This window comes from Vidua macroura, chromosome 37 (genome assembly GCF_024509145.1).
Source record: "Vidua macroura isolate BioBank_ID:100142 chromosome 37, ASM2450914v1, whole genome shotgun sequence".
NCBI classification, from domain to species: Eukaryota; Metazoa; Chordata; class Aves; order Passeriformes; family Viduidae; genus Vidua; species Vidua macroura.
In genome coordinates, this window is record NC_071607.1 from 642,097 (window position 1) to 664,254 (window position 22,158).

The window sequence follows — 22,158 nt, forward strand, 5'->3', positions numbered from 1 at the left end:
TCTCCAGTTCAGGGATCATTTTGTGGATGGGGATCACGGCATCTCAGTTTGTCTGATACTGCTGGTGATGCACCATCGAGGTGGCAATTGGCACGCGTTGGTCTTCCACCTTCAGGAGTCCTACTGCAGACGGGTTTTCTGACAGTCCAGGTAAAGTGTTCAACTGCTTAAGGTCCTCTGCCTCTACAGCAGCTATGCCAAAAGCCCACCTGAGTCCCTTTGTAACAGCTGTTCCGGAGGAAGTCTATGCCCAGAATACACAGAGCATGGTCACAATGGGATGGTCACAATGGGATGTTTCTGCCACTCCTTCCCAGTCAGGTTCACCTCGGCTTCCACCAGGGTCAATTGCTGCGATCCCCCTGTCATACCAGCAATGGAAACAAGTTCTGCCCCCACATGTCCCGATGGCATACTGTGCACCAGTTATCAACTAAGGCATCATATTTTTGTGGCTCTGATGTGCCAGGCCATTGGATCCACAACGTCCAGAAGATCCGGCTTTCCCATGCCTCTCCCTGCCTACAGGCAGGGCCCCTCTAATCCTGGTTATTATTTCTTTCCTGGACATACATGGTACAGGTACTTTCAAGGGGATCTGACAGATCATACTTGGCAGCTAAGTTGTGGGAGGTTGAGGCTTCCTTTACTTTACTGGAATTCCCTCAGTTAGTGTTTCCCTCCTTTAGCTGACGCACGCGTGCTGCCAGGACAGAAGGAGGTTACTCATCCCACTTTCCCATGTTTTCCCCATGGTCATGCAAGAAGAACCATAGGTCAGCCCATGGGGTGTACCCTCTCTCTCTCTCTAGCTGGGGAATGTTGGGTTCTGACTTTGGGGCCTGTGACTCGCACTGGTGTCATATGGGAACTGTTCCTCCTCACCTTCTCCCCCATTTCCCTCATCTCCTCTTTGAGGTCCTTAATCACGGCAGAGACATGAGCCTGCATTGGGCCATTGATCATACTTTCGTAATTTCTAAACTTGTTGGCAACAGAACCCACTGTCTCTCGGTTGGTATCAGCATTAATCGTTGCAATGAAAGTGGTGTATTGAGATGGCCCTAGATTTGCCAGGCTCCACAATATTTGCCCTGCGCACCTGACTTTGTTGGGGTCATTACCATGGTGTCTATCCCTCCCAAAGAGTACCTCCAATACTGCCACTTCTCTCAACTGTTGGATCCTTTCCTCGAGGGTCTTCCAGCGTATTCTATGATGGTGCTCCCTGTGGACAAACCTCTCTCTGACATTCATTAAAAGCCGCTCCCAGAGAGAAAGGGACCCTGGGTCCCTTACAAAAACCTGATTCACATGTGAGTCCTGGGTCAAAGGTCCCAAGTTCCTTGCCTCTCCACCATCCAGCTGGATGCCTGTACCCATAAGGTCCCAGACCCGAAGTAGCCAGGTTGTATATGCCTCACATCCCCATCGTACAATGTCTTTGTGCAGATTACAGAGACTTTTGTACGTCAGGGACTCGGTGATAATTGCAACCTCTGGCTCCCCTGTGGGTTGTGGGTGTCCTCCCCTATCTGGGTGCTCTGATTTCATCTTAATCTCCTTGTTTCTACACAGGCAACTGCTGCTGGCTGTGACTGTCTTTGCAGTTCAGCTGGAACCTGGACAGTTGTAACATCTGTGGGTTCTACTGCTGCACCATCAGACTCTCCCTCTTCGAGGCAGGGGAAGGGCTTCTCATCAGCTGGGGAAATGTACTCCTTCAGCATCTGGCCTATCTCCTTTACTAGAAACCCCACCCATTCTGGGTAGTTCATATCTGGGGTGGACTGTGGGGCAGGGTCAGGTTCTGGGGCAGCAGCATCTCTAGTCTTGGGTGCCTTGTCAGGTTCTGGGTTAGGTGTCAGGGTGGTTCTTCCCTTATCTCTAAATGCTAAATAGAACAGGCCTAACAGCATCACCAGCCACTGTATGATAGCATTAGTATTTAGAGTGGATCTGAACCCTTCAAAAACTGGTGGGGCAGACCCAAAGAGATGCTTAAAGGGTTGGGAGAAAATTTCCCCTGGTATCATTTCCTTACAGTAGGTGTCATTATTAAAGTAACCCCAAAAACATATAGTTAGTGTGTGGTAGCTGTGAATCCATGTGCCTGCTTTCCAGAGGAAGTTAAAAATTCATTAATTCCTCATCTTATTCACCCATAAAACAAACCGGATAACAGCCACAGTAGCCTTGGTTATAGGACCCATGTTTAGATAAGGGCCTGCAAATGGGAGAAATAAAGCCACAATTACACGCCAAACCAGGGTAGGCTGGACCACATGGTGTCGCTTAACGAGGTTTCTATAGCAGCACACAAAAATTAGATTACTCAAGAACTGTTATTCCCTTTTTTGTTTCTATGCCCTTGAGCCCCACATTGAGCGCCAAAATCTGTCTTGGTTTGGAAAGACAGGTGTCTGCTAAGGAAGGCAGGAGTCTCTTGAAATGGAAAAACGTAAACTTCTTCCTTCTGAATTGTTATAAATTTGAAAATAAGGGGGGTTTTCAGGTAAAAATATGGGAATAGGAATAAGAGTTCTTTATTAGGGAAGAAAATAAAAAAATAAAATAAACAATGCAGTGAACTAAAACAACACTGACAGAGCCAGAATACAAGCTGACACGCTATTGGTCAGGGTGTTGGCAGCAGTTAAATTGGAATGATGGCTGCGGTTTTTCTGGAGTGTCAGGTGTGGTTCTGTTGGAGTAGGGACTCTGTAGAAAAGGGTGTAGTCTTCTTTTGAAGAGGTAGTGGAAGAGGCAGCTGTTCCTTTGGGAAAACCCAGTGCAGAAAAAACCTGTGCTGATGGGCCAGAATCTCAAGACTATATATGAAGGTAGGAATGCTTGGCTCCTCCCTCTGGGCGGAGCATCTCACAATGGGATATTATAGTTTTTATTAGCCATGCAGTGACACTCAATGGCCCATTATTAGCAGATGTCTCCCCAGAGGGAGGATTGATTGTGGAAGAGATAAGGAAAATTGCCCACTTAACACAAGACAACTGCCATACAGATGGCAAATAGAATACATCTTGCTTTTCAATCTGGGACATTTGGAAAAATAATTGGAAAAGTATATGTGATTAGTGTTATGAAGCAGATGGGTTTCTTCAAGAATACATGTGGAAGGTAGGATGCAGAAGTTGGATTCAGCCTTGGGAATGGAGGAAGTCAGGAACTGACTCCCAAACCAAAACTGGCATCAACTGAAGTTAGAAGACAACTCCCAGAGCAGGATCGACCTTGAATATGAATAAAACTGGCAGCATTCCAGAGAGGGAACCTAAAATAGTGGTCTTATCTATGAAATAATAAGGCTCAATTGAAACATAATGCATCAAGCTCAATGTGCATGCACAATCTGCCAGGTCATTCAGCGGACAGCAAGGAAGACCTTTGGCCTTCCTCCAAGAAGACCCCCGAAGAGACAAGAAGACTCCCTAGCAACAACGGGAGCATGCGCCATGCAGTAGAGTGACACAGATTTCAAGAATCAAAAATGGGAGCAGATTTATGGGAATTATTGATGAATATGTATTAGCATACAGTATAAAAATTGTTCTTGGATTCTTTTGCCCTTTGTACAGGTGGCAATGTGAGAACCCCTCCCCGTACCCCGATCGGTTTTGCTTCTGCTTTATCTGAACCATTGCCAAATAACTCTTTGTAACCACTTCATTATATTTTATTGTATTATTATTATTTTATTCCCCAATTAAAAATTGCTGCTAAATTTCAATCTTGTGATTTAGAAAATTTGATATATGGAACCCCATTCATAACACTTCCCAGTTAAACCCAGTCCAGTTTATGGGGGGCAGTGGGGAGGGACTTGGGGGGACCCCGCGGGTGGGCCGAGATTGGGCAGGGAGGGTGGGGTCCAGGTGGGGAACACTGGGTGCTGCGGGTCGGCCCGGCAACTGGTGAGTCATCAGCCCTGCTCTCTCGGATTGGCTGATTCTTGTTCATCTCATTCTCGGATTAGCTGAGAAGAGGCCTGGGATTTGAGAAAAGGAACAGGAGCAATCCCATCCCGAGCACCGACAGGGGGACAACAGACCCAGCCTGGGCACAGGGAGGGAATTTATTACCAACCAAATCACAGCAGCACAAGGAGAAGGGAAAGAAATCTCTCCAGCACGTTCCCCACACCCAACAGGGATCACCCAGAACAGGGGTTATTGATGATGGAGAGACAGGGATATCTGAGTTTAGATCAGAAGTAAATTTTATTGAGTGTACCAGGTGTTTATATAGGGTTTTACTTGTATGGTGCTTATATAGGGCTCTATTTTTGGTAACAATTTCCCATTGGTTACACATTCTTCATGACATCACATCACCTGGGAACATTATCTTATCACAAAGTCTCACAACAGGTTGACTGGTCTCTTCTTGCCCAGGGAGATTTAAACTGTGTCTGTGTCTCCCATAGTTTCTGCTCAGTCAGGCCTCAGATATCAGGTCCCTTTACCAGCTCCATTGTTTTACTCTCTGTTTTATTCCCAATGAGGGGGCAACAGGTCTCTGCCCAATGGTGGTCACTAGGGATCATCCAACACAGATCCTCCCATGAAAGATGGAGTTGGGAGGAGCGTACAAAGCTCTTCCCGCACTTTGGACACTCACAGGGCTTCCCTTAGTGGTGCCTCCGTTGGTGTTGGGTTAAGGTTGAGCTCATGGAGAAGCTCTTCCCACACTCCCCACACTCGTAGGGCCTCTCCCCACTGTGGATGCGCCGGTGGATGGTGAGGCTAGAGTTGTGCTTGAAGCCCTTCCCACAGTCAGGGCAGCGGAAGGGCCTCTCCTCTGTGTGAATCCGCTCATGTAGGAGGAGATCGGAGCTCCTTTGAAACCTCTTCCCACACTGGGGACACTCATAGGGCCTCTCCCCAGTGTGGATGCGCTGGTGGGTTCTCAGTTCAGAGCTCCAACCAAAGCTCTTCCCACATTCAAAGCAGATGTAGGGCCGTTCCCCAGTGTGGATCACCTGGTGCTGGATCAGGCTAGAGTACTGCCTGAAGCTCTTCCCACATTTCCCACACTCGTAGGGCTTTTCCCCAGTGTGGATCCTCTGGTGCTGGATCAGGTGGGAGTTCCGGCTGAAACCCTGCCCACACTCCCCACACTCATAGGGCCGTTCCCCAGTGTGGATCCTTTGGTGCTGGATCAGTCCAGAGCTGACTGTGAAGCTCTTCCCACACTCCACACACCCATAGAGCTTTTCCCCAGTGTGGATCCTCTGGTGCCGGTTCAGGTCAGAGCTGTCTCTGAAGCTCTTCCCACACTCTCCACACTTGTAGGGCCGTTTCCCAGTGTGGATCCTCTGGTGCCGGATCAGGCTGGAGGTCCAGCTGAAACGCTTCCCACATTCCCCACACTCATAGGGCCGTTCTCCAGTGTGGATCACCTGGTGCTGGATCAGGTGGGAGCTCCGGCTGAAACCCTGCCCACATTCCAAGCACTTGTGTGGCTTCTCCCTGCCATGAGCCTTCTCCACCAGCTCTGAGCTCTGGCTGGATCTCCGGCCGCCTTCCTGGCTCAGGGGGGCTCTTTCCTCCCCGCAACTCCCTGGGCTGGGTTTGCAGCCACTCTCTGTGCAGGATCTCCGGGGCTTTTCCTCCTCCTCATCCTCCTCCATCTGGCCACACCCTGGAAATGAAAAATCCTGTTTTGGGGGAAAAAACAAGAGGAGAGCACGTTGGACTGGGACTTCCTCCTTGCCCAAGTTCATCTAAGGAAGTCATTGGGAATCCTGTGTCTGTAAGAACCTCCAAAACACCAAGATTCAGCCCAAAAAATCCTCCAAACTTCAAGACACAGATCAAAAACTCCCCAAACATCACAACTCAGCAAAAACCCCCTCCAAAAGGTAAAGATTCAAATCCCATTAAAAAAAACAAAGCGCCAACATTTAGCCCAAGAAAGCTCAGAAACACCAAGATTCACCCCGTGAAAATCGTGGATCCGCCTCCACAGTCACCTGCTGCACGTGGGGGGAGCAGCGCTCCTGGGGCTGGGGGGTGGCTGCAGATACAGGGAGGGGTGGAACCTTGTGCTGCTTCCTGTTTCTGCTCCTCCTCCTCCTGTGTCTCTGCTCTTCCTCACACTCCTCTTCCTCCTGCTATTCCTCCTTCTCTCCCAATGCCCATCGTTTGACCATTTTGTTCTTCAAGCCTGCTTCTCCTTCCCTTCTTGTCCTGCCCCCAAGCTCAGCACCCAGCGCAGGGGCAGGGATGGAGCTGGGGCAGGTCAGGCAGGACAGAGCTGGGCTCTCGGCCACTTCCGCCCACACTTGGTCCCCACTGCAGCTGCTCCCGCCAGGACAGCGCGGGGGGGCCCGGCCTTGGTGCTGCCCCACTCCCACCTCCCCAAATTCCTCTCGCGGGGGACAATGGAACTGAGGGGGGTCGCAGGGGGGAACACTGGGACCTGCGAGTCTGCCTGGCAACTGGTGAGTCATCAGCGCCATGTGCTCTGATTGGCTGAGCTCTGCCTGAGGGCTGGGGCTGCAGCAAAGAGGGGACACCCTGCTCCAGGGGGGATCTCCTGCAAACGGGGGACCCCAATGAAAGGAACAAGAGGAAAGTGTCTTTACAAACAGATGTTGTGAATCTGACTGGAGATAGGGCCAGGGACCTGTACATAAGGAAATGTCAGGAGAAGCCATCAGTTTCGGAAAATGTTATTAATTGATGACACAGACTACTGCTCAGCCAAGGTCCTGCGCAATTCATGAACTTTGAGAAGAACAACAAAGACTTAACAGAGCCATTAATAAAATCTGCTATATAGTGAGGAGCATATTAAGGGGGTGTGTAGTAGGAGGATTGGGAAGACTTTACCACTCAAGTACTTCAGCCAATGGGGAAAGGGAGATGCGGCTGTGAAAATCAGGATAATAAGGAGGCTCTCTCTTTCAACAACTGGAGAACCCCAGGGACAATGCCCCAAGGCCACTAAGATTTTTTATGAATAAAATTACATTCACAGGACTCCTCTGTCTGCTTTCTGGACAGAAACCTCTCCTGATGTCAATTTTTCCACACACCCTGGGGCTCATCCGGAATTCCTTCCACCGTCCGGGGCGGCGGGCAGGGAGTGCAGCTGAAGGTGCCTCACCCACTTTGGGTGATCGGCTCCCTTGGCTGGCAGCGGCACCGGGGATTGATTGGGGACCCGGCAGTGACCAGGAGACAGACGAGTGACACATCAGGGGAGTCTGTGAAGAGTCAGCAGGGAGAGAGCACTGAAAATCTCATCCGTGAGTGCGCTGGGATCTTCAGGGAGTGAACATGGCAGGACACTCATGGAGGGGAGAAAAGGGAAAGCCAGAGAGGGGTCCTGGCCAAAGAATGATGATCCTAAAATATCTCTAAAGGGTCCCTGGGGAGAATGTTGAGGTCGTTTGCACATTCTCCCAGAGGTAATTGAGGACATGGACACCCGGGGGGCAATAAGGGAAGTGGAGAAGGGATTTGGACAACAGGGATGGTGTTGGTGTGCTGGGAAGGGATTGGGTGGAGTGTGCAGCAATATGGGGAAGGCAAGAAGCACCAGGAGGAACCTATGTGGTAAGAAAAGGAAGAGGAAGAGAAAAATACAGAGGATTGGGATGTCTTTCAGAAGGGTCTTATCCTCAGAATTTGCCAGCTGATACTTTGAATTCCCAGTTTCCAGGACAGGAAAAGAAGGAGGTCAGGATTTCAGGGTGTTTCTCTGTGGTGGGCAGCAGCAGCACCGGGCGCAGAGGTGCGGGACCGGGAGCACGGGCTGGGGGCCTGTGGGGAGCTGCGGGGCCGGGCCGGGGCTGTGGGGCGGCCGGGGCTCAGCGCCTGACCCCACCAACCCCAGGCACGGCTTGCAGTGGCCCCCAGGAGGCTGCAGGACGCCCCGGCCGCTGCCCAGCCCATGGAGCTGCCAGCCCTGCCCGCTGGGGGGGCCGCCTTTGAACACTGTGGCAGGACAGGGACTGGCTCTGGGATACGGGCTGCGAAGGAGAGGCTGAGCACAAGGAGGAGTGTGGAGTTGTGTTTTTAGGTTCCACTGTATGTATGTTCAAGATGGTTTATCCCTCTGTACCCCCCTTGTGTCTTTTTGGTTCAATCCAGGTTTTCCGATCAGCACCTGTGTGTCCATCAATCCCCAAAACCCTGACTCATGCCCCTGACCCCGCCCAGGTGACGTGTCCATCCTCCCCCTCTGTCTGGCAGCTTCTGCCAGGGTCGCTGGGTGACTGGACAATGGCCTGGGGTCCCTCCCCTCCTCCCTGCTAAATGGATACCTCGGCTGTCCTTCCCTCGGGAGGGCCACGCCCATGTCTTCTCCCATTGGTTGATCGGGTTTCCCCACCCACCCTATATCAGGGACTGTTCGAGCCTCAGAGCTCACTATCTTCTGGGACCTCTTTGAGTGCTGTTGGGCTCTGGCGCTCTCCTCGGAGTCACAATAAATTTTGGACCTACCCCCAGAAGAGTGTCGCCTCCTTCCTTGCTGGTGGGATCAGCAGTGTCCTCAGACCCACGAAGGCACTCTCTAATATACACTCTCTAAAGCCCAGCTGGGTTCAGAAGGGAGTGCCTCTCGCTGCCCTTCTCGCCCCAGAAAGAGCTAGCCGGGGCTAGCAAGAGATCTGCTCTTGCGAAGTTGGGACGGGACGCGGCAGAGGAGGACAAAGGAACATCTGGGAAATGTGGATTATAGGTGAAACTATCAGGATTTTCTTTTAAGGATTTGGTTTGTGTCACTGGTGGCCCAGTCAAAGATTGGGCCTCTGGAGATTTTGCAAAAAGCTCAGCAGCTGTCAGAGGATGAGCACACACAGGCAGTGAACGAGGCTGCAGGAGTGGCAGAAGGAGGCCCTGGAGCACTTGGCACAAAGGCACAGCAGCTGAATGCAAGAAGAGATGAGCAAAAGGCCAAGCTGAAGGCAAAGGCCATGGCACAGCTCCTACAGCCCCTCGGGGTCAACCCCAGGGCCCAAGGGGGCCCCAGCACCCAGGGGACGGGGTCGGCCACAAGCACCTGGCAGAGGCATTGCCCTCCTGGGCAGGGGAGAGCCCACCCAAACAGCCCCTGGCAAGGACTCAGGGCTCCAGCTGCAGGGCACAGGAACACTGGAAACAGAGACAGCAGCACCCTCAAGAGGAGCAAGTCCACCCTTTGATGGACATGGATTGTCAGGGGTGTCACAGCTCCCATCACACCAAGGACCCACCACACTGGAGCCCTGGAGAACATTCAGGGTGGTTCTACATCGAGAGGAGGCCTCTCCTGATGGACACAGGGGCCTCTCCATTCACTCTCAATCTTAGACCTAAAAGGAAAAATAGTAAAGGAATATTTTAATTATTAAGGGAATAAATGGGAAAGCCAAGCTGGTATGATTTGATCAACCACTATTAGGAGCTGTGCAGGATAGGTTTGAAATAAATTAATTTCATTTTCTTCTTACTGTGATTCTAATATACAATTTAGGAAGGAATTTGATGGCTGGATTTTAATATTGTAAAGGGTGATACAGAGGCTATTTCTGCTGTACCTCTGTGTCAAATGTCTGGCAAGGCCTATGCTGGAGTGAACCCTGAAGTGTGGGCAGCCCCAGGGAATTATGAAAATTTGATATGGAGCCTCTCCAAATTACTTTGAAGCAACAAGGACAAGTGGTGTCTAAAAGCAATACCCTGTTCCAGGGGATAGAACGAAGGGGTTACAGCCTATTACTGAGTCCCTGTTAAAGGCAGGGCTTTTGGACCCAGGGACATCTCCCTGCAACACTCCTATCCTGCCAGTCAAGAAACTGGATCGATGGACACAAGGAGGAAACACAGAATTTTCAAGTGTTAAAAAGCAGATAAACTGAGGCTCCTGCCCTGGCCCTCCTAGACGGGGAAAAAGAATTTGAATTATAGTTGGATGTTAAACAGGGCGAAGCCAAAGGAATTCTTGGGCTAAAATGTTTAACCCAGTGGCCAGAGTGGCCTCATTGTCTGCAGAATTGTGCAGACACAGCTTTCATGGAAACTAAGGCCTGAAAATTGACAGGCAGGAGCATCTCTTATTGTTCAAGTCTGGCATCAAGTTAAAGCTTTGATAACCAAAAGAGCCTCTAAATGGATGAGCAGTGCTTGGTTATTACACTATGAAACTTGTTCAGTGGCACAGGAGGATTCTGAACTGAGAGCAGGGGAAGGGTTTAACCCAGCCTCCTGTTTGAACAGCCTGGAGAAGGGCTGGGAAGAAATCCAGGACTGCATTCAAGTGACAGAGTTCCAGAGCCAGACTGGGAGAGATTCATGAGACATTTCCTGACCTGAGGGAGAAAATGTGTTTGTGGATGGCTCTTCAAGGGCAGCTGAAGAGAAAAGAGTTAGAGGGCATGCAATTAGCAAGGAAAGGGAATCAGACAAAGTGCAGGTTACCGCCCCATGGTCAGCTCAACCGGCGCAGCTGTGTGTGCTTGTAAGAGCCTGGCACTGAAATGCCCTGAGCAGGAAGGCTTCAATATCTTCTGGTGACACCATGTCACCCAACAGGGTGGCAAAAGCAATTCTGATTGCTCAGCAACCACTGGATCACTCATTAAGGTATTTCTAAAAGAAATAATTCCAAGAGAAGGGATTGTGGAAGCAACAGACAGCAGAACTCATTTTACAGGAAAGATCCTCCAGGGGGTTATGGCAGCTTTAGGAATACAAAGGGACCTACATAACCCCAGCACCCCCAGAGCTCAGGTTGGTAGAAAGAACGAATGGGGAAATAAAGAAACACCATTGGAAGCTGGGGAGAGAAACCAAGATGCCATGGGTACAAGCTTTTGCCGTTGGCTTTGGCAAGAGTAAGAACCAGACCCAGGGCAGATATTCAATTATCTCCCTTTAGAATTCACCTTGGGAATTCCTTACCCTGGTAATTCTCCACCTAGTGCAGGCTGGAGATAAGGGATGTACAGTTAAAGCAGTCTGTGGCCAGAATCCTGTCTCTTGTGAAATCTCTGCCACAGGAAGCTGGGCTGGCACAGAGCCTGCCTTGGCACTTTGCTGTTCCCAACATCCAAGCAGGACATCGGGCCCTGCCTAAGGACTGCAAAGCAGCACCACTGGTGGCCAAGTGGCGTGGCCTGTGCCAAGTGGCCCTGAGGCCAGAAACAGCTGCCAGCACAGCTGAGCACAGGGGACCCCTCAGCCTCGGCTCCAGGGCTCTGAAGCCCCGGAGATTTGCACTTCCCACCTGCAGCAGGAGGATGGGAGGCCCCCACTGGGCCTGCACTGAAGGCAGCGCAGCAGCAGCCAGGGCTCCACAGCAGGGCAAGCCCCAGGGTTTTGTGGTTCCCTGGCACACCATCGGTTAAATGAATGCTGTTTTCTCCTCTTACTTGCTACAGCAACTCTCATCTTTTTACCATGCTCGACACGTCAAGAGTGCAGCTCATTCAGCAGGTAAGCGAGGGGATGCAGGTGGCAGCCAGGCCTCCTGATCCAGAAACGGCTACAAAAGGACAGGGAATGAGATCACTGAGAATAATCCCAAAACCAAAGACGACCCAGGAAGAAAAAAGAGAGTCAATGAGTGAATCTGCTTGGAGATAGGGCCAGGAACTTGTAGAGAAGGAAGTAATGGGAAAAACCATCAGTTTCAGTAAATGTTACAAATTGACCCAGACAGCTGCTCAGAAAAAGTCCGCTAAATCCCTGAACTTCGAGAAGAACAAGGACTTAACAGAGCCATGGATGTTATACACAAGGAGGGGTGCATATTAACGAGGACAGGCAGCAGCCGCATCGGGAAGTCTGAACCTTCCAAGTCCCTCAGCCAGTGGGCAAATGCAGAGGGAGATGCGGCCGGGAAAATGAGCATAAAAAGGAAGCTGAGTACTACAACAATGGGAGAGACCGCATGGCAAATGCCCCACGGCCTCTCCCTCTGCCCAGCAATAAAGTCACTTTTACAGGACTCCTCGGTCTCCTCTGGGCACAGAAACCTCCGGCGACCTGAACTTCCCCGCACGCTCTCGGCGACGGGGCAGCCACCTCTGTCCTAGCCACAGCAAGCGGGACGAGGCAGCGCTGCTCCGGCAGCGGCTCCTGCCCAGGCAGCGGCGGGAAGGAGAGCGCGGGCAGCCGCTCCCGCAGCGCCCTCGGCCCAGGGCCACCACGGGCCGGACACGGCACAAGCAAGCCGCCGCAGCCCCCTGCCGCCCCCTCCGCCCGCAGCGAGCCCCGAGCCCCCGCAGAACCCAGCGCGGCTCCCACCTGCGCCGGGGCCGCCTCCCAGCTCCGCCAATGCCGCCTCCCCGGCCTCCGGCCGCTGCCGCCGCTCCCGGGCCCGCACACACGCTCCGCCAATGGCGCCGCTGCCCAGCCAGGGCCGCCCTCAGGCCGCCAGCGGGGCCGTGCTTCGCCCCGCTCTCACCAATCAGCGCGCCACAACCACGACTGACGGCACAGCCGGCCAATCGCAGCGAGGGGCGGGCTCTGCACACGGCACCGCCTCGCCCCGCGCTCTCAGGGCCCCCCGGGCTGGGCGAGGGCAAAGCCGCAGCTGAGGAACAGCCCTGGAACGGGCCCGGGCCCGGGCCGGCATCCAGCGCAAACACAAACAAACTTCTCCGCACCTCCCGACACGGCTTTCCCGGCCCTGCGCCTTCGCTGCCTCCGCCTCTGCTGCAAGCCCACGAGCCCCACTTCTCCTGCCCCTAATTAGCAGCATCAGTGCATCGCTTGGATTTCCCCCTAAAGGGAAAACCGCCCCAAACCCCTTCGGCTGAGTGCGGGAGTGGAGAGATTTCTGGCAGAAAATGACAAAAATGGTTTTTTCTCCGGGCTGGGAAGAACCAACCAAACCGAACTGTGGTGGCACCCCCCAGCAGCGCCTCTCTGCCGCCCCAGCTGAAGCCCTCGCTGGCTGCTCCAGGCTCCATGGGCACACTGGGAGCTCTGGGAAGGGGCCCCGGCTCGGGGCGCAGCCCCCGGGGCAGCCCCACGGCCCCCACGGCAGCTCCAAGGCTCCTCCGGCCGGGATGGAACGTGGCAGGGGGAGCAGGGGAAGGGACGGGGCTGCCGGCACCAAGGGAACACGAGGGACACCGGGGGCACTTCACAAACATTTAATGCAAAAGAGAAAATCGTAGGAAAGGCAAAAGCAACAGCAACACGAGGCCACACGAGGCATGTCCCATTGTAGTGGGGTGATGCTGGCCCGATGCCAGGCACCCACCAAAGCCGCTCTCTCACTGCCCTCCAAGGCCAGACAGAGCAGATAAAATTTAACCAGGGTTCAGAAATTGAGCTAAGGACCAGGAAATATTCCTCATCCAACACCGTCACTGTTTCTCCTTCTTTTCCTGATGCTGCTCCTGCTCTTCCTGCTCCTCCTTTTCCTCTCTCCCTCCTCCTCCTCCTTCCTAATCCCATCACCTCCCCAGTTCCTGCCTTCTGTGTATTTAGAGTGGAGAACCTTGCTTGTTTTTAGAATGAGAACAAGATCCCAGATGGAACACGGCTTGCTGGTTTTAGTCAGAACTATCAGTGCCTAAAGGTCATGTTTCCTTTGCTTTGGTCCCGACCTTGTTCCTCCTCAGTGTTCAGGCTGGGCTATCGGGTGTCCTTTTTTTGCTGCATTTTCAGAGTTCCTTTTGGATCCTTTGGGCCATAGGCTGTGCCCAGGGAGGGTTCCTTGTACTCCTTTGTGACACAGGAGAACCTTCCTCCCAGGCAGTTTCTGCGTGAGCTGCTGCTGTGATGTCACAGGAACACTGCCACGTCCCCGTGGTGTTCCCGTTGCTGTGGGACACAGAGGCCTCAGTGTCCAGAGTGGCTGTGGGCACTGCTCCTTGCCAGAGGATCCTCCTGCCCGAGGCATTCTCAGCAGCCAGCCCACCCCTGACGGGTCTCCTTCTGTGCTTGCAGGGCTACAGTCAGCAGACGTGTGCAGCGCAGCCAAAGTGATCCAGCACGTGGTTGCTGCAGTTTGCACGCTGTACTCTGTGGCGTATTTGGGGTATTTTTTAACCCACTTGGCATGTAAGTCGAGGTTTTCCCTCAGTGCTGTGGCTTTGGGCTTGCTGTGTGCTTTCTGTTTCTCTTCTGGAACTGAGTTGACTTTGTAACCAAATTGCCATGAAGACACCATTGGTTTGGGAGAGCTCCTGCCAGCAGCTGCAGCTGAAAAAGGGGGTGTCTGCAGCCAGCGGGGCGTGCACAGCATTTGCAATGAGCCCTGGGGGGTTCTGTTCCCTCAAGCGGGGAGTCTGTGGCAGCAGAGCCTGGAACTCCCTCCGTTTGCTGGTGCAGCCAAGAACTGACCCAGCCCAGTATTTTGTGCTGTTCTCTTGCTGTATGAAGGGACTGTAGCTCCTGGAGGGATGCTGTGAAAGCAAAATGCTCTCTCGGGGTTGCCTTGCTCCGTGGCATTTCCCACCACAGGCACTTCTTTTCCTGACAGCATCTGGTTCATGTTCCCTCTTCCCTTGCAGGGCACCTCATGTGTGGATCCCGAGCAGCTCCTCCTTCAGTGAGTGGGAAAGGAACCTTTGGTGTTTGGAATTGTGCAGCAAGTTGTGAGCTCAGCATGTGGCAGCCAAGTGCCAGCCTGGGAGGTGGAAGTGAAGTTCCTGTCAGTGTCCTTGCAGCAGCAAAGGGATCCCTGGCAGTTTTCTCCTTTTCTGCTGAAGAGCTTTTGAAGAGCTGCACGTCTGGTTTTGCAGGCAGAGGATTGCTCGCTGGCTTTAGCCATGGTGGAATATCGAATTCCCAACAATAAGTGGCAATGTTGACTTTAGCCCATTGTTAATTTGAACAGCTCCAAACCCAATTTCTGCTTAGTGCAGCTGGATGTGCAGCTGAGGATAAAGAAGGTGATAACTGAGACAGAACTTCCCATCCCTCACGCTGCCGTCTGTCCACAGGGCACAAAAGCAGCACCAGCACCTCCTCTGGCTCCTTCTGCTTCCAAAGAGGAGGCCAAAGAGGAGGAACACAGCAGTGAGCTTCCTGCTGTTCTGGGGGACGATGGTGAACTTCCCTCAGTGCCGGGAGATGAGGGTGAACTTCCTGCTGTTCTGGGAGACGAGGGCGAACATCCCGTGGTGTGGGAATACAACGGCGAGGCTCCCATGGTGGGGGACAAGGACAGTGGACATCTCCTGGCGTGGGACGAGGACAGTTAATGTCCCCTGGTGTGGGACAAGGATGGCCAAGCTCCCATCATGTTGGATGAGGATGATGGACATCTCCCGGTGTGGGATGAGGACAGAGGACATCCTGTGGCTTGGGAAGAGGAGGATGGACATCTCCCAGCATGGGAAGTGGACAGTGAATGTCCCCTGGCTTGGAAAGATGATGGCAAGCCTGCAGCGTTTTGGGAAGAGGACGGAGAACCTGCAGTGTTTTGGGAAGAGGATGAGGAACCTCCCTGGGCTTGGGAAGAGGACACTGAACCTCCCTCTGCTGTGGGATCCTGGGCTGAACTTGCTGACAGCAGCACAGCCCTGCAGCCAGAGGGGAGAGGGGAGTGGTGCCTGATGCAGCTGAGTACGTCTGCTCTGTTCCTGTGTGCCAGAGCAGGCTGCTGTGTGTGTGTCTCAGCATCAGCTGCACCCAGTGTTGCTCTGCAGATGAATGTCCCAGGGCCATTGATTGTCCTTCCCCAGCTGAGACCAAGGGGCTGACGGCCCCAGGGAGGGGGGCTGCATTCTGGCTCTGCTGCAAGGCGGGGTCTCACTCTGGGAGGGAGCGTCTTCCACGTGGTTTCTTTCAGGGAACAGCATGAGCCTGGCGGAGCCTGCCGAGAAATACCTGGAAGTGGAGCAGATTGGCCAAGGGTAAGTGCACGGCAGTTACTTCTGCACAAGCAGGCCCAGGTGTTGTGCTGGTGCAGGATCAAGTGAGAAGTCAGGAGAGCTCCAGACACTGGGGTACCATCCTGCTGTCTCTCAGTCCTGATCAGAATTGATAACTGTGCTCAGAAGGCACCATCAAAGCCCTCAAGGCTGGAAGTGCCCTGCCTGCAGCAAGGAGCAGGACCTGGAAGATCTTCTATCCCTGGTATTGGATTGCCTAAAAGAGCAACTCACCATCTGGTGACTGTGAGATACCCGTTCTCAAGAAGATTTCTTTCAAATATTTTGTTTCAAAAAATATCCTCCTGTAAGGATTAACCTAATGGTTTAGAAACAGAAACCAGAGATGAACTAATAAGTGCTCTATTCTAGCACACATAGTAGAGCACTTACATTCAGTAACAGACACAGAGCTGATGCACTCTGGGGGAAAATGCATCACCTGCCTGATGGCAGGGCCCCTGTGGATCCTGCAGGTCTTAGGCAGGACATGGAAAAGAATGAAATGCATTCATTTCCTGTTCTTTAGACACCAATTGCTCACCCTAGGCTTTGAACTAAAGCAATTCAGTGTGGACATTTGGGATTTGCTCCAGCCCAATTCCTTCATGTTGGGTCTCAGTTTTCTCTTGCGCACCTTGCATGGCAGAGGGCTGGTGGCTGCTGTGCTGTTGTTGGAAAGGTCGATGCACCCAGATGTTTGTGAACGCTGCAGGCAGCAGAGATCTCCTGTCTGGGCTGGCTTTCACTGCCAGGGCCTAAAGCGCTGCCTCTTTCTTCTCTGCTGTTTTCTCTCCAGGGCTTTCAGAACCGTTTCTAAAGGACTCGACAGGGCCACAGGAGGAGAGGTCAGTGTCAACGCACCCAGCACGTCTGGCAGCTCTCCAGGGCTTTCCCCTCTGCTGGGAGCTGTGGCTGCAGCTTTGGGGGCCAGCAGAGCTTTTCTGCACAGGCTGCTCCTCTGAAGGCAGAGCAGTGTCAGCCTGCAGAGCACAGCTGGGACAGACTTGGTCCTTCTGAAGTGCCCAAAGGAATGCAAGGAGGGCAGCGGTGTCTGTCAGAGCAGGGCATGCTGGCTTGGTCTTCATATCTAAAAGTGTGAATGCATCAGTGCTGGAGACTGAGGCCCAATTTATCTTCACCCCAGCCTCAGACAGGAACACTATTTAGCAGGTTTTTTATCCTGCCTTTCATCCTCATAGGGTACCTCAAGGCCTAATTAGGGAAAGATTCTGCTCGGGCTCAATTTGGGGTTTTAGTTCCACTGCAGCTGTTCACAGAGAGAGAGGGATCGAAATGAGAAGATGGATGTCCAGAGCAAAGCTCTCTCCTAAACCCTGCAGTTGTATTTGGTTCTGGGGTCAGTGACAGCCTGTGACAGGGATCACCTGAGCAATGGATGTGTGTGTTTGCTTTGTTGTGCAATCCCAACCAGAGCAGTTGCATCTGAAATCATGACCAAATCTCATAGAATTGCTAAAGGGTTCCCAGCTGTTTTTCTCTGTTTTCACAGAACCAGAATTACCTCCTGCTTGCAAAATGTGTTTGAATAATAATAAGAGTATTGAGGCCATTTGAGAAGACTGTAGGTGAAGAGAATGTTGTTAGAGCTTGGAGGCTGACAGCTGAGGGGCCATTTCTGCAGAGCTTGCAAGGCCAAATGTCTCTGGCCATGTGTCCTGTAAGCAGCCCCCAGCGAACAGAGCAATGGGCTGTGGGAATGGCACTTGCTGAGCTCTGGTGTCCCATCCCGAGGCAGTTTGGCACAGCTGGGCTCTGTCGCTCCAAAAAGACTCGCTCCGTGTTTGCTGCGGCCTCCTGCCACAGACTCCTCCAGTTAAAGGTCTGCAATGTCCCTTCAGGCGGCCATAAAGAAAATGAGTCTCAGAGGGCAGAACAGGGAACGAGCTGTGAATGAGCTCCTGCTCCTGAAGGACAAGAAGAACCCCAACATTGTCAACTCTTTGGACAGGTGAGTGCTTCAGGCCTTATCCCATGCCTGGGCCCTGCCTTAACCTTTCCTGGCATCTGTAGTCTGTAGCCTGTTTTGAAAATGCCTGACCCAGCCATATCTTCCCAAAACAACAGCCTGGCAGTTCGTTCCCTCCTTGTGCTTTTGTTGCTTTGGTTTGGTTTTCCTTCAAGTTGACCCTGTTTTCTGTGTCTTACAACAAGTGCTGATAACCCACAACAGAAATTATTTCCCTTGCCTTCTTCTTCCCAGCCCTTTTCCATTGCTGCAGGATGCCAGGAAGACCAGGTTCTTGTTTCCAGAAATGCCTCATTTGCCAATTTGCACTGGCCTTGCCTGTTTCTGAAGGGACTTTCTGAAAGGTTTCCTGACCCCTTTTGTCCCAAGTACTGCACGGCCTCTTCCCCTGGATAACCCTGGGAGTTGTGTTGCCTTGTTCTAGAGGGAACGGTGGAACTGATGAGTTCAGAAGCTGAACCAGCTGGGGGGCCAGTGTTGTGGTTCCACATTGATCTGGGCTGTTGCGAAACTGCATTTTTCACCCGCTTGCCATCTAAGGCCTCTCCTTTCTCACAGATGTCTCCTCCTTTAGACTGTGCAGATTCCAAGGGCTGTGCAGCCTGGCAGGAATGGCTTTCAATCTGATTCTGTCCTCACTGACAAGCGACCTGGAAACAAAACTCCAGGCTTTTCCATGTGGGAATTGAGCACTGCACATTGGTCTCCATGCCATTGTTTTCCTCTTCCAGTTTCCTTGTTGATGGAGATCTCTGGCTGGTGATGGAATACATGGATGGAGGAACTTTGCAGGACATTCTCAGACAGACACACATGGCTGAAGGAGAGATGGTAGCAGTCAGTCAGGAGGTGAGGGATCCTGCTTGTGACTGCTGTGCCTTGGACACGATGGTCCTTCCCAACAGGGCGTGAGAACAGGAGTGGCTCCATGCTCAGGGCTTTGTTTCTCTGTTGTTTTTATGAGCTGGAGAAGAAAGAGCCTCTGCAGTGAACAGCCTGCCAGCAGCACTGCACTTCTACTCTGTTCTTGTTCTCTTTCCTGCTGTTGTGGTCCTCTCTGTTTTGGATTTGATGTGCTGTTCTCAGCTTTGCCTTGAACCGTTTGCCTGGAGCTTGTCTGCACTGCACTCCTGGCCTGTCACAGCAAAGTTGCTGCTGGCAGAATTCAAAACTGTCCTTTCTTGTGTGATATATTCCGGTCATTGGTTTTTACCCTCATGTTTCTTGTTCTCTCTCAGTGTCTGCAGGGCCTGGATTTCCTCCATGGGAACCGGGTGATCCACAGAGATCTGAAGAGCTCCAACATCCTTCTGGGAATGGACGTCTCTGTCAAGCTGGGTGGGTGTTCCTGGCCAGGCACAGCGCTCCCGGGCTGCGGCTATGGGGCTGCTTCCCAGTGACGGCCAGAGCCCCACAAGGGCTGCTGGGGGCACTGCCCGGCCCCTGCTGCCAGTTGAGAGCGGCTGCCCCTGCAGAGAGCTCAGGAGAGGAGCAGGCTGTTAGGAGTGCCTTTGCTCTGGGTATGGCCCTTCCAGAGGGGCAGGAGTTGGAATCTAAAGCTTCAAGGGAATCAGTAAAAGCTGCTGCATGAAAACTGAGGGTTTCTTTAAGGGTCCAGTTCCATCTGTCCTTGGCTACAGCCCTGAGGACTTTTCCAGCTGACTTCACTACTGCATTCTCAGACTGAGAGTGGGGAGTCTTTGTGCTTGGTTTCCTCATTCCAGCTGCCTTTGACAGTGTTTGTTTCTGTCCTCAGCTGATTTTGGCCTCTACGCTCAGCTCAGCCCTGAGCAGGACCAGCGCAGCTCCATGGTGGGCACTGCTCACTGGATGGCCCCAGAAGTTGTCACCAGTTCTCCTTATGGCCCCAAGGTGGACATCTGGTCCTTTGACATTGTGACCATCGAGATGGTGGAAGGAAAACCTCCTTACTTCAAGGAAACGAGGGCCATGGTAAGAGGCAAATTCTGCAGTGGTTGCAGAGGCCTGTGAGCACAGGGTGACCCTGCACTGGGAGCAGCAGCTGGAGGCTTCTGCCCATGGGGAAGGGAATTCCCAGAGGACTCGAGCCTCAACACCAACAAATATTCTGCAGTCTCCAGCAACAATTTGCTTTGGGATTTATGTTGTTGCAGCTCTTCTGGCCATGAGGATGACCTGAAAATGTGAAGCAAGTGCACCAGCTCTTTACAATGGCTGTGGCAGCACCAAGGTTTGGTTTTTTTGGTTGGCATAGAAAAATGAGCTCTGAGCAGCATCTCTGCCAGGGAGGAGAGTGCCCCTGGAGCTGGGGCTGCGAACCCGGGCTCGATGTGAGCGCTTGTGGGTGCGAAGGAAGCTGGCAGAGCGCTGAGTTTGCTTTTTCTTGCAGGCCCGTGCTCTGATCCAGCAGAACGGGACCCCGCAGCTGCAGGAGCCCAGGCGCCTGTCGGCTCTGCTGCGGGACTTTCTCGAGTGCAGCCTGGAGCCGGACGAGGAGCGGCGCTGCTCTGCCCAGGAGCTGCTGCAGGTGAATGCCAAGTGGCTGCAGGGGAAGCAGCAGCACCAGGGAGGGGTCTTCTTGTGGGGCCCCCTCTGAGAGTCTCCAGTCTCGCTGCTTTCCACACGCAAAGCAAGCAGAATCCTTGCCCAGTTTGGCTTGGCAGGGTCCTTTCGAGGTCGTCTTCACCTGGTGCCCCACAACAAGCAGGGCCATCTTCAAGCAGGTCAGGTGGCTCAGAGCCCTGCCTGACCTGAGCTTGGATATTTCCAGGGAGGAGGCACCTCCCACATCTCTGGGCACCTTCTGTCAGTGCTTCCCCACTCTCCTGGTTAAAAAATTCTGCCTTAGAGCTAATCTGAGCCCGCTTCCCTCTCCTGAGTTTCAGACCATTTCCCTTTGTCCTGTTGCCACAGAGCTTGTGAGAAAATTTACTCTGGAAAGTGACGGTTCATTTCTTTCTTTTTTATCCCTTGGGCAGTGTAGGAGGAGGGGTTGGGGAAGTCAGTCTAGTGTTGCCATGGGAAACAGCAGTTGTATGAGTTCTCCACCCCCTTTTGGAAGAGAATTGTACCCTCCCCCTGTCCTGTCAGTTATTGTTCAAGTCTGCCCCTTAGCCTAGAATCTTCTCTGTTCCACGTTTTCCCTTTGGTTCTTCCACCAAGAACACTCCTTTCCCTTTTCCCCACTGGTTAATGTTATATTTCCCCTCCCTTTAGCCTTCTCCCGATTGTACCCTCGAATGCTAAACCCTCCTACCCCTACGCAGTAAAAGAATCCTCACCCCGCCCTTCGGGGCTCTCGGAATCTACCTCCCTTCTGCTTTGTTGTCTCCCTGTTTGCCCCTTCTGCGACCCTTCAATAAACGAGCAGGATTTCAGCAGCCCGAGTGTCCCTTCCGTTCTTCTGGTGGACCCTCAGATGTACCAGCTATCCGAGCTTCGTGCCGAGTGGCTAAAAGCCCCCACGGCTCGGCAGGGCAGCACCCATTTTTATCATCAGCCAAGCCTCTCTCCAGCCTGACCCCTCTGATCATCGCAGCAAAGCAACTGAGGGAGCAGCGGAGGAGATGAAGCACTGGAGGACAGCTTTTAGTTACAGGAATTAGTTAGGACAACTAGTTAGTTATGGTAGTGCTAGTTATGGTTATAGTAGTTAGGACAGCCTGTTTGTTATGGCTCTTATGACAGCCTGTTTGGTATGGCAGTTTTTTTGAATAAAAACTCTCTTAAACCTCAACTCCCTTGACGTGTCCCTTCCTTCTCCCTCTGTGACTCAGCTGCCCGGAGCAATGTGAGGGGAGAGTGGGCCCAGCCTCGCCCAGAGCTGAGCCCCAGCAGAGCCCTGGCAGAGCCCAGAGCAGCCTCAGCATCTGCAGAGTCAGCCTGGAAGGAGGCGCTTGGAGCCTTCTCGGCTGTACCCAACTCTTGGTTACAAACTCTGTGTGGTGGAAAATGCCACCAGCTTTGCCAGAGGGCAGAAGGGGACTGGGGAAGGCCCAAGTGCTCCATGCAAGGGAAAAACCTGCCCTGGGTTTGTTATAAATAAAATAAAGTTTGTTATAACTATGTAGTTGTTGGCTTTTGCTATTATGTCTTGACTTCTTCAAATTATTCTTAATCACAACGATTTTGATACAGCACAGTTTGTAATCACTTGTAACTGCTTTTGCTGTAGTATAATTTGTCAGGTTTTTGTGGCCAATGCCCTGGCCCCTGTGTAGCTCATATCCTCAGAACATAATTCATGGATGATATTTTAGTTTGTGGACAATGTGAAAAACATACATTATAGTTTTGGCTTTTGCAAAATATTTAAGTGGGTGCTATGTGTTGTGCATTA

The 22,158-nt window shown here is 52.4% G+C and overlaps 2 protein-coding genes and 1 long non-coding RNA gene across 3 annotated transcripts in view; 2 read left to right on the forward strand and 1 right to left on the reverse strand.

Annotated features, from left to right (window-relative positions):
- LOC128821285 (uncharacterized) overlaps window positions 1-3,748 on the forward strand; it is a 41,670-nt gene extending 37,922 nt beyond the window's left edge. Inside the window, exon 5 of the long non-coding RNA XR_008441063.1 lies at window positions 1,579-3,748. This is a non-coding gene — a long non-coding RNA (uncharacterized LOC128821285). The remainder of the gene's footprint in view (window positions 1-1,578) is intronic.
- The window catches only part of LOC128821280 (serine/threonine-protein kinase PAK 3-like), a 74,604-nt gene extending 53,049 nt beyond the window's left edge, over window positions 1-21,555 (forward strand). Inside the window, exons 2-10 of the mRNA XM_054002237.1 lie at window positions 14,483-14,520; window positions 15,766-15,829; window positions 16,647-16,695; window positions 17,710-17,819; window positions 18,569-18,686; window positions 19,076-19,175; window positions 19,594-19,790; window positions 20,209-20,346; window positions 21,300-21,555. Of these exons, the coding sequence (XP_053858212.1) occupies window positions 15,774-15,829; window positions 16,647-16,695; window positions 17,710-17,819; window positions 18,569-18,686; window positions 19,076-19,175; window positions 19,594-19,790; window positions 20,209-20,346; window positions 21,300-21,389 (858 nt within the window). The 5' untranslated portion in view covers window positions 14,483-14,520; window positions 15,766-15,773 and the 3' untranslated portion in view covers window positions 21,390-21,555. The remainder of the gene's footprint in view (window positions 1-14,482; window positions 14,521-15,765; window positions 15,830-16,646; window positions 16,696-17,709; window positions 17,820-18,568; window positions 18,687-19,075; window positions 19,176-19,593; window positions 19,791-20,208; window positions 20,347-21,299) is intronic.
- Window positions 4,216-14,025, reverse strand: LOC128821259 (zinc finger protein 239-like). Its single transcript, XM_054002209.1, has 3 exons — window positions 13,574-14,025; window positions 9,227-9,325; window positions 4,216-5,677 (listed from the first exon to the last, which is right to left on the reverse strand). Exons 2-3 carry the CDS (start codon window positions 9,305-9,307, stop codon window positions 4,649-4,651), a joined length of 1,110 nt encoding a protein of 369 aa, XP_053858184.1. The 5' UTR covers window positions 9,308-9,325; window positions 13,574-14,025; the 3' UTR covers window positions 4,216-4,648.
- Window positions 21,556-22,158: the final 603 nt, after the last annotated feature.

Excerpts from the sequence above, each read along its gene's own strand:
- LOC128821259 (XM_054002209.1), bottom strand. The coding sequence starts at position 9,307 with ATGGAGAGGCCCCTGTGTCCATCAGGAGAGGCCTCCTCTCGATGTAGA. Across the intron at positions 5,678-9,226 it reads TTCTCCAGGGCTCCAGTGTG|GATTTTTCATTTCCAGGGTG; the intron begins GTGGGTCCTTGG and ends CCCCCAAAACAG.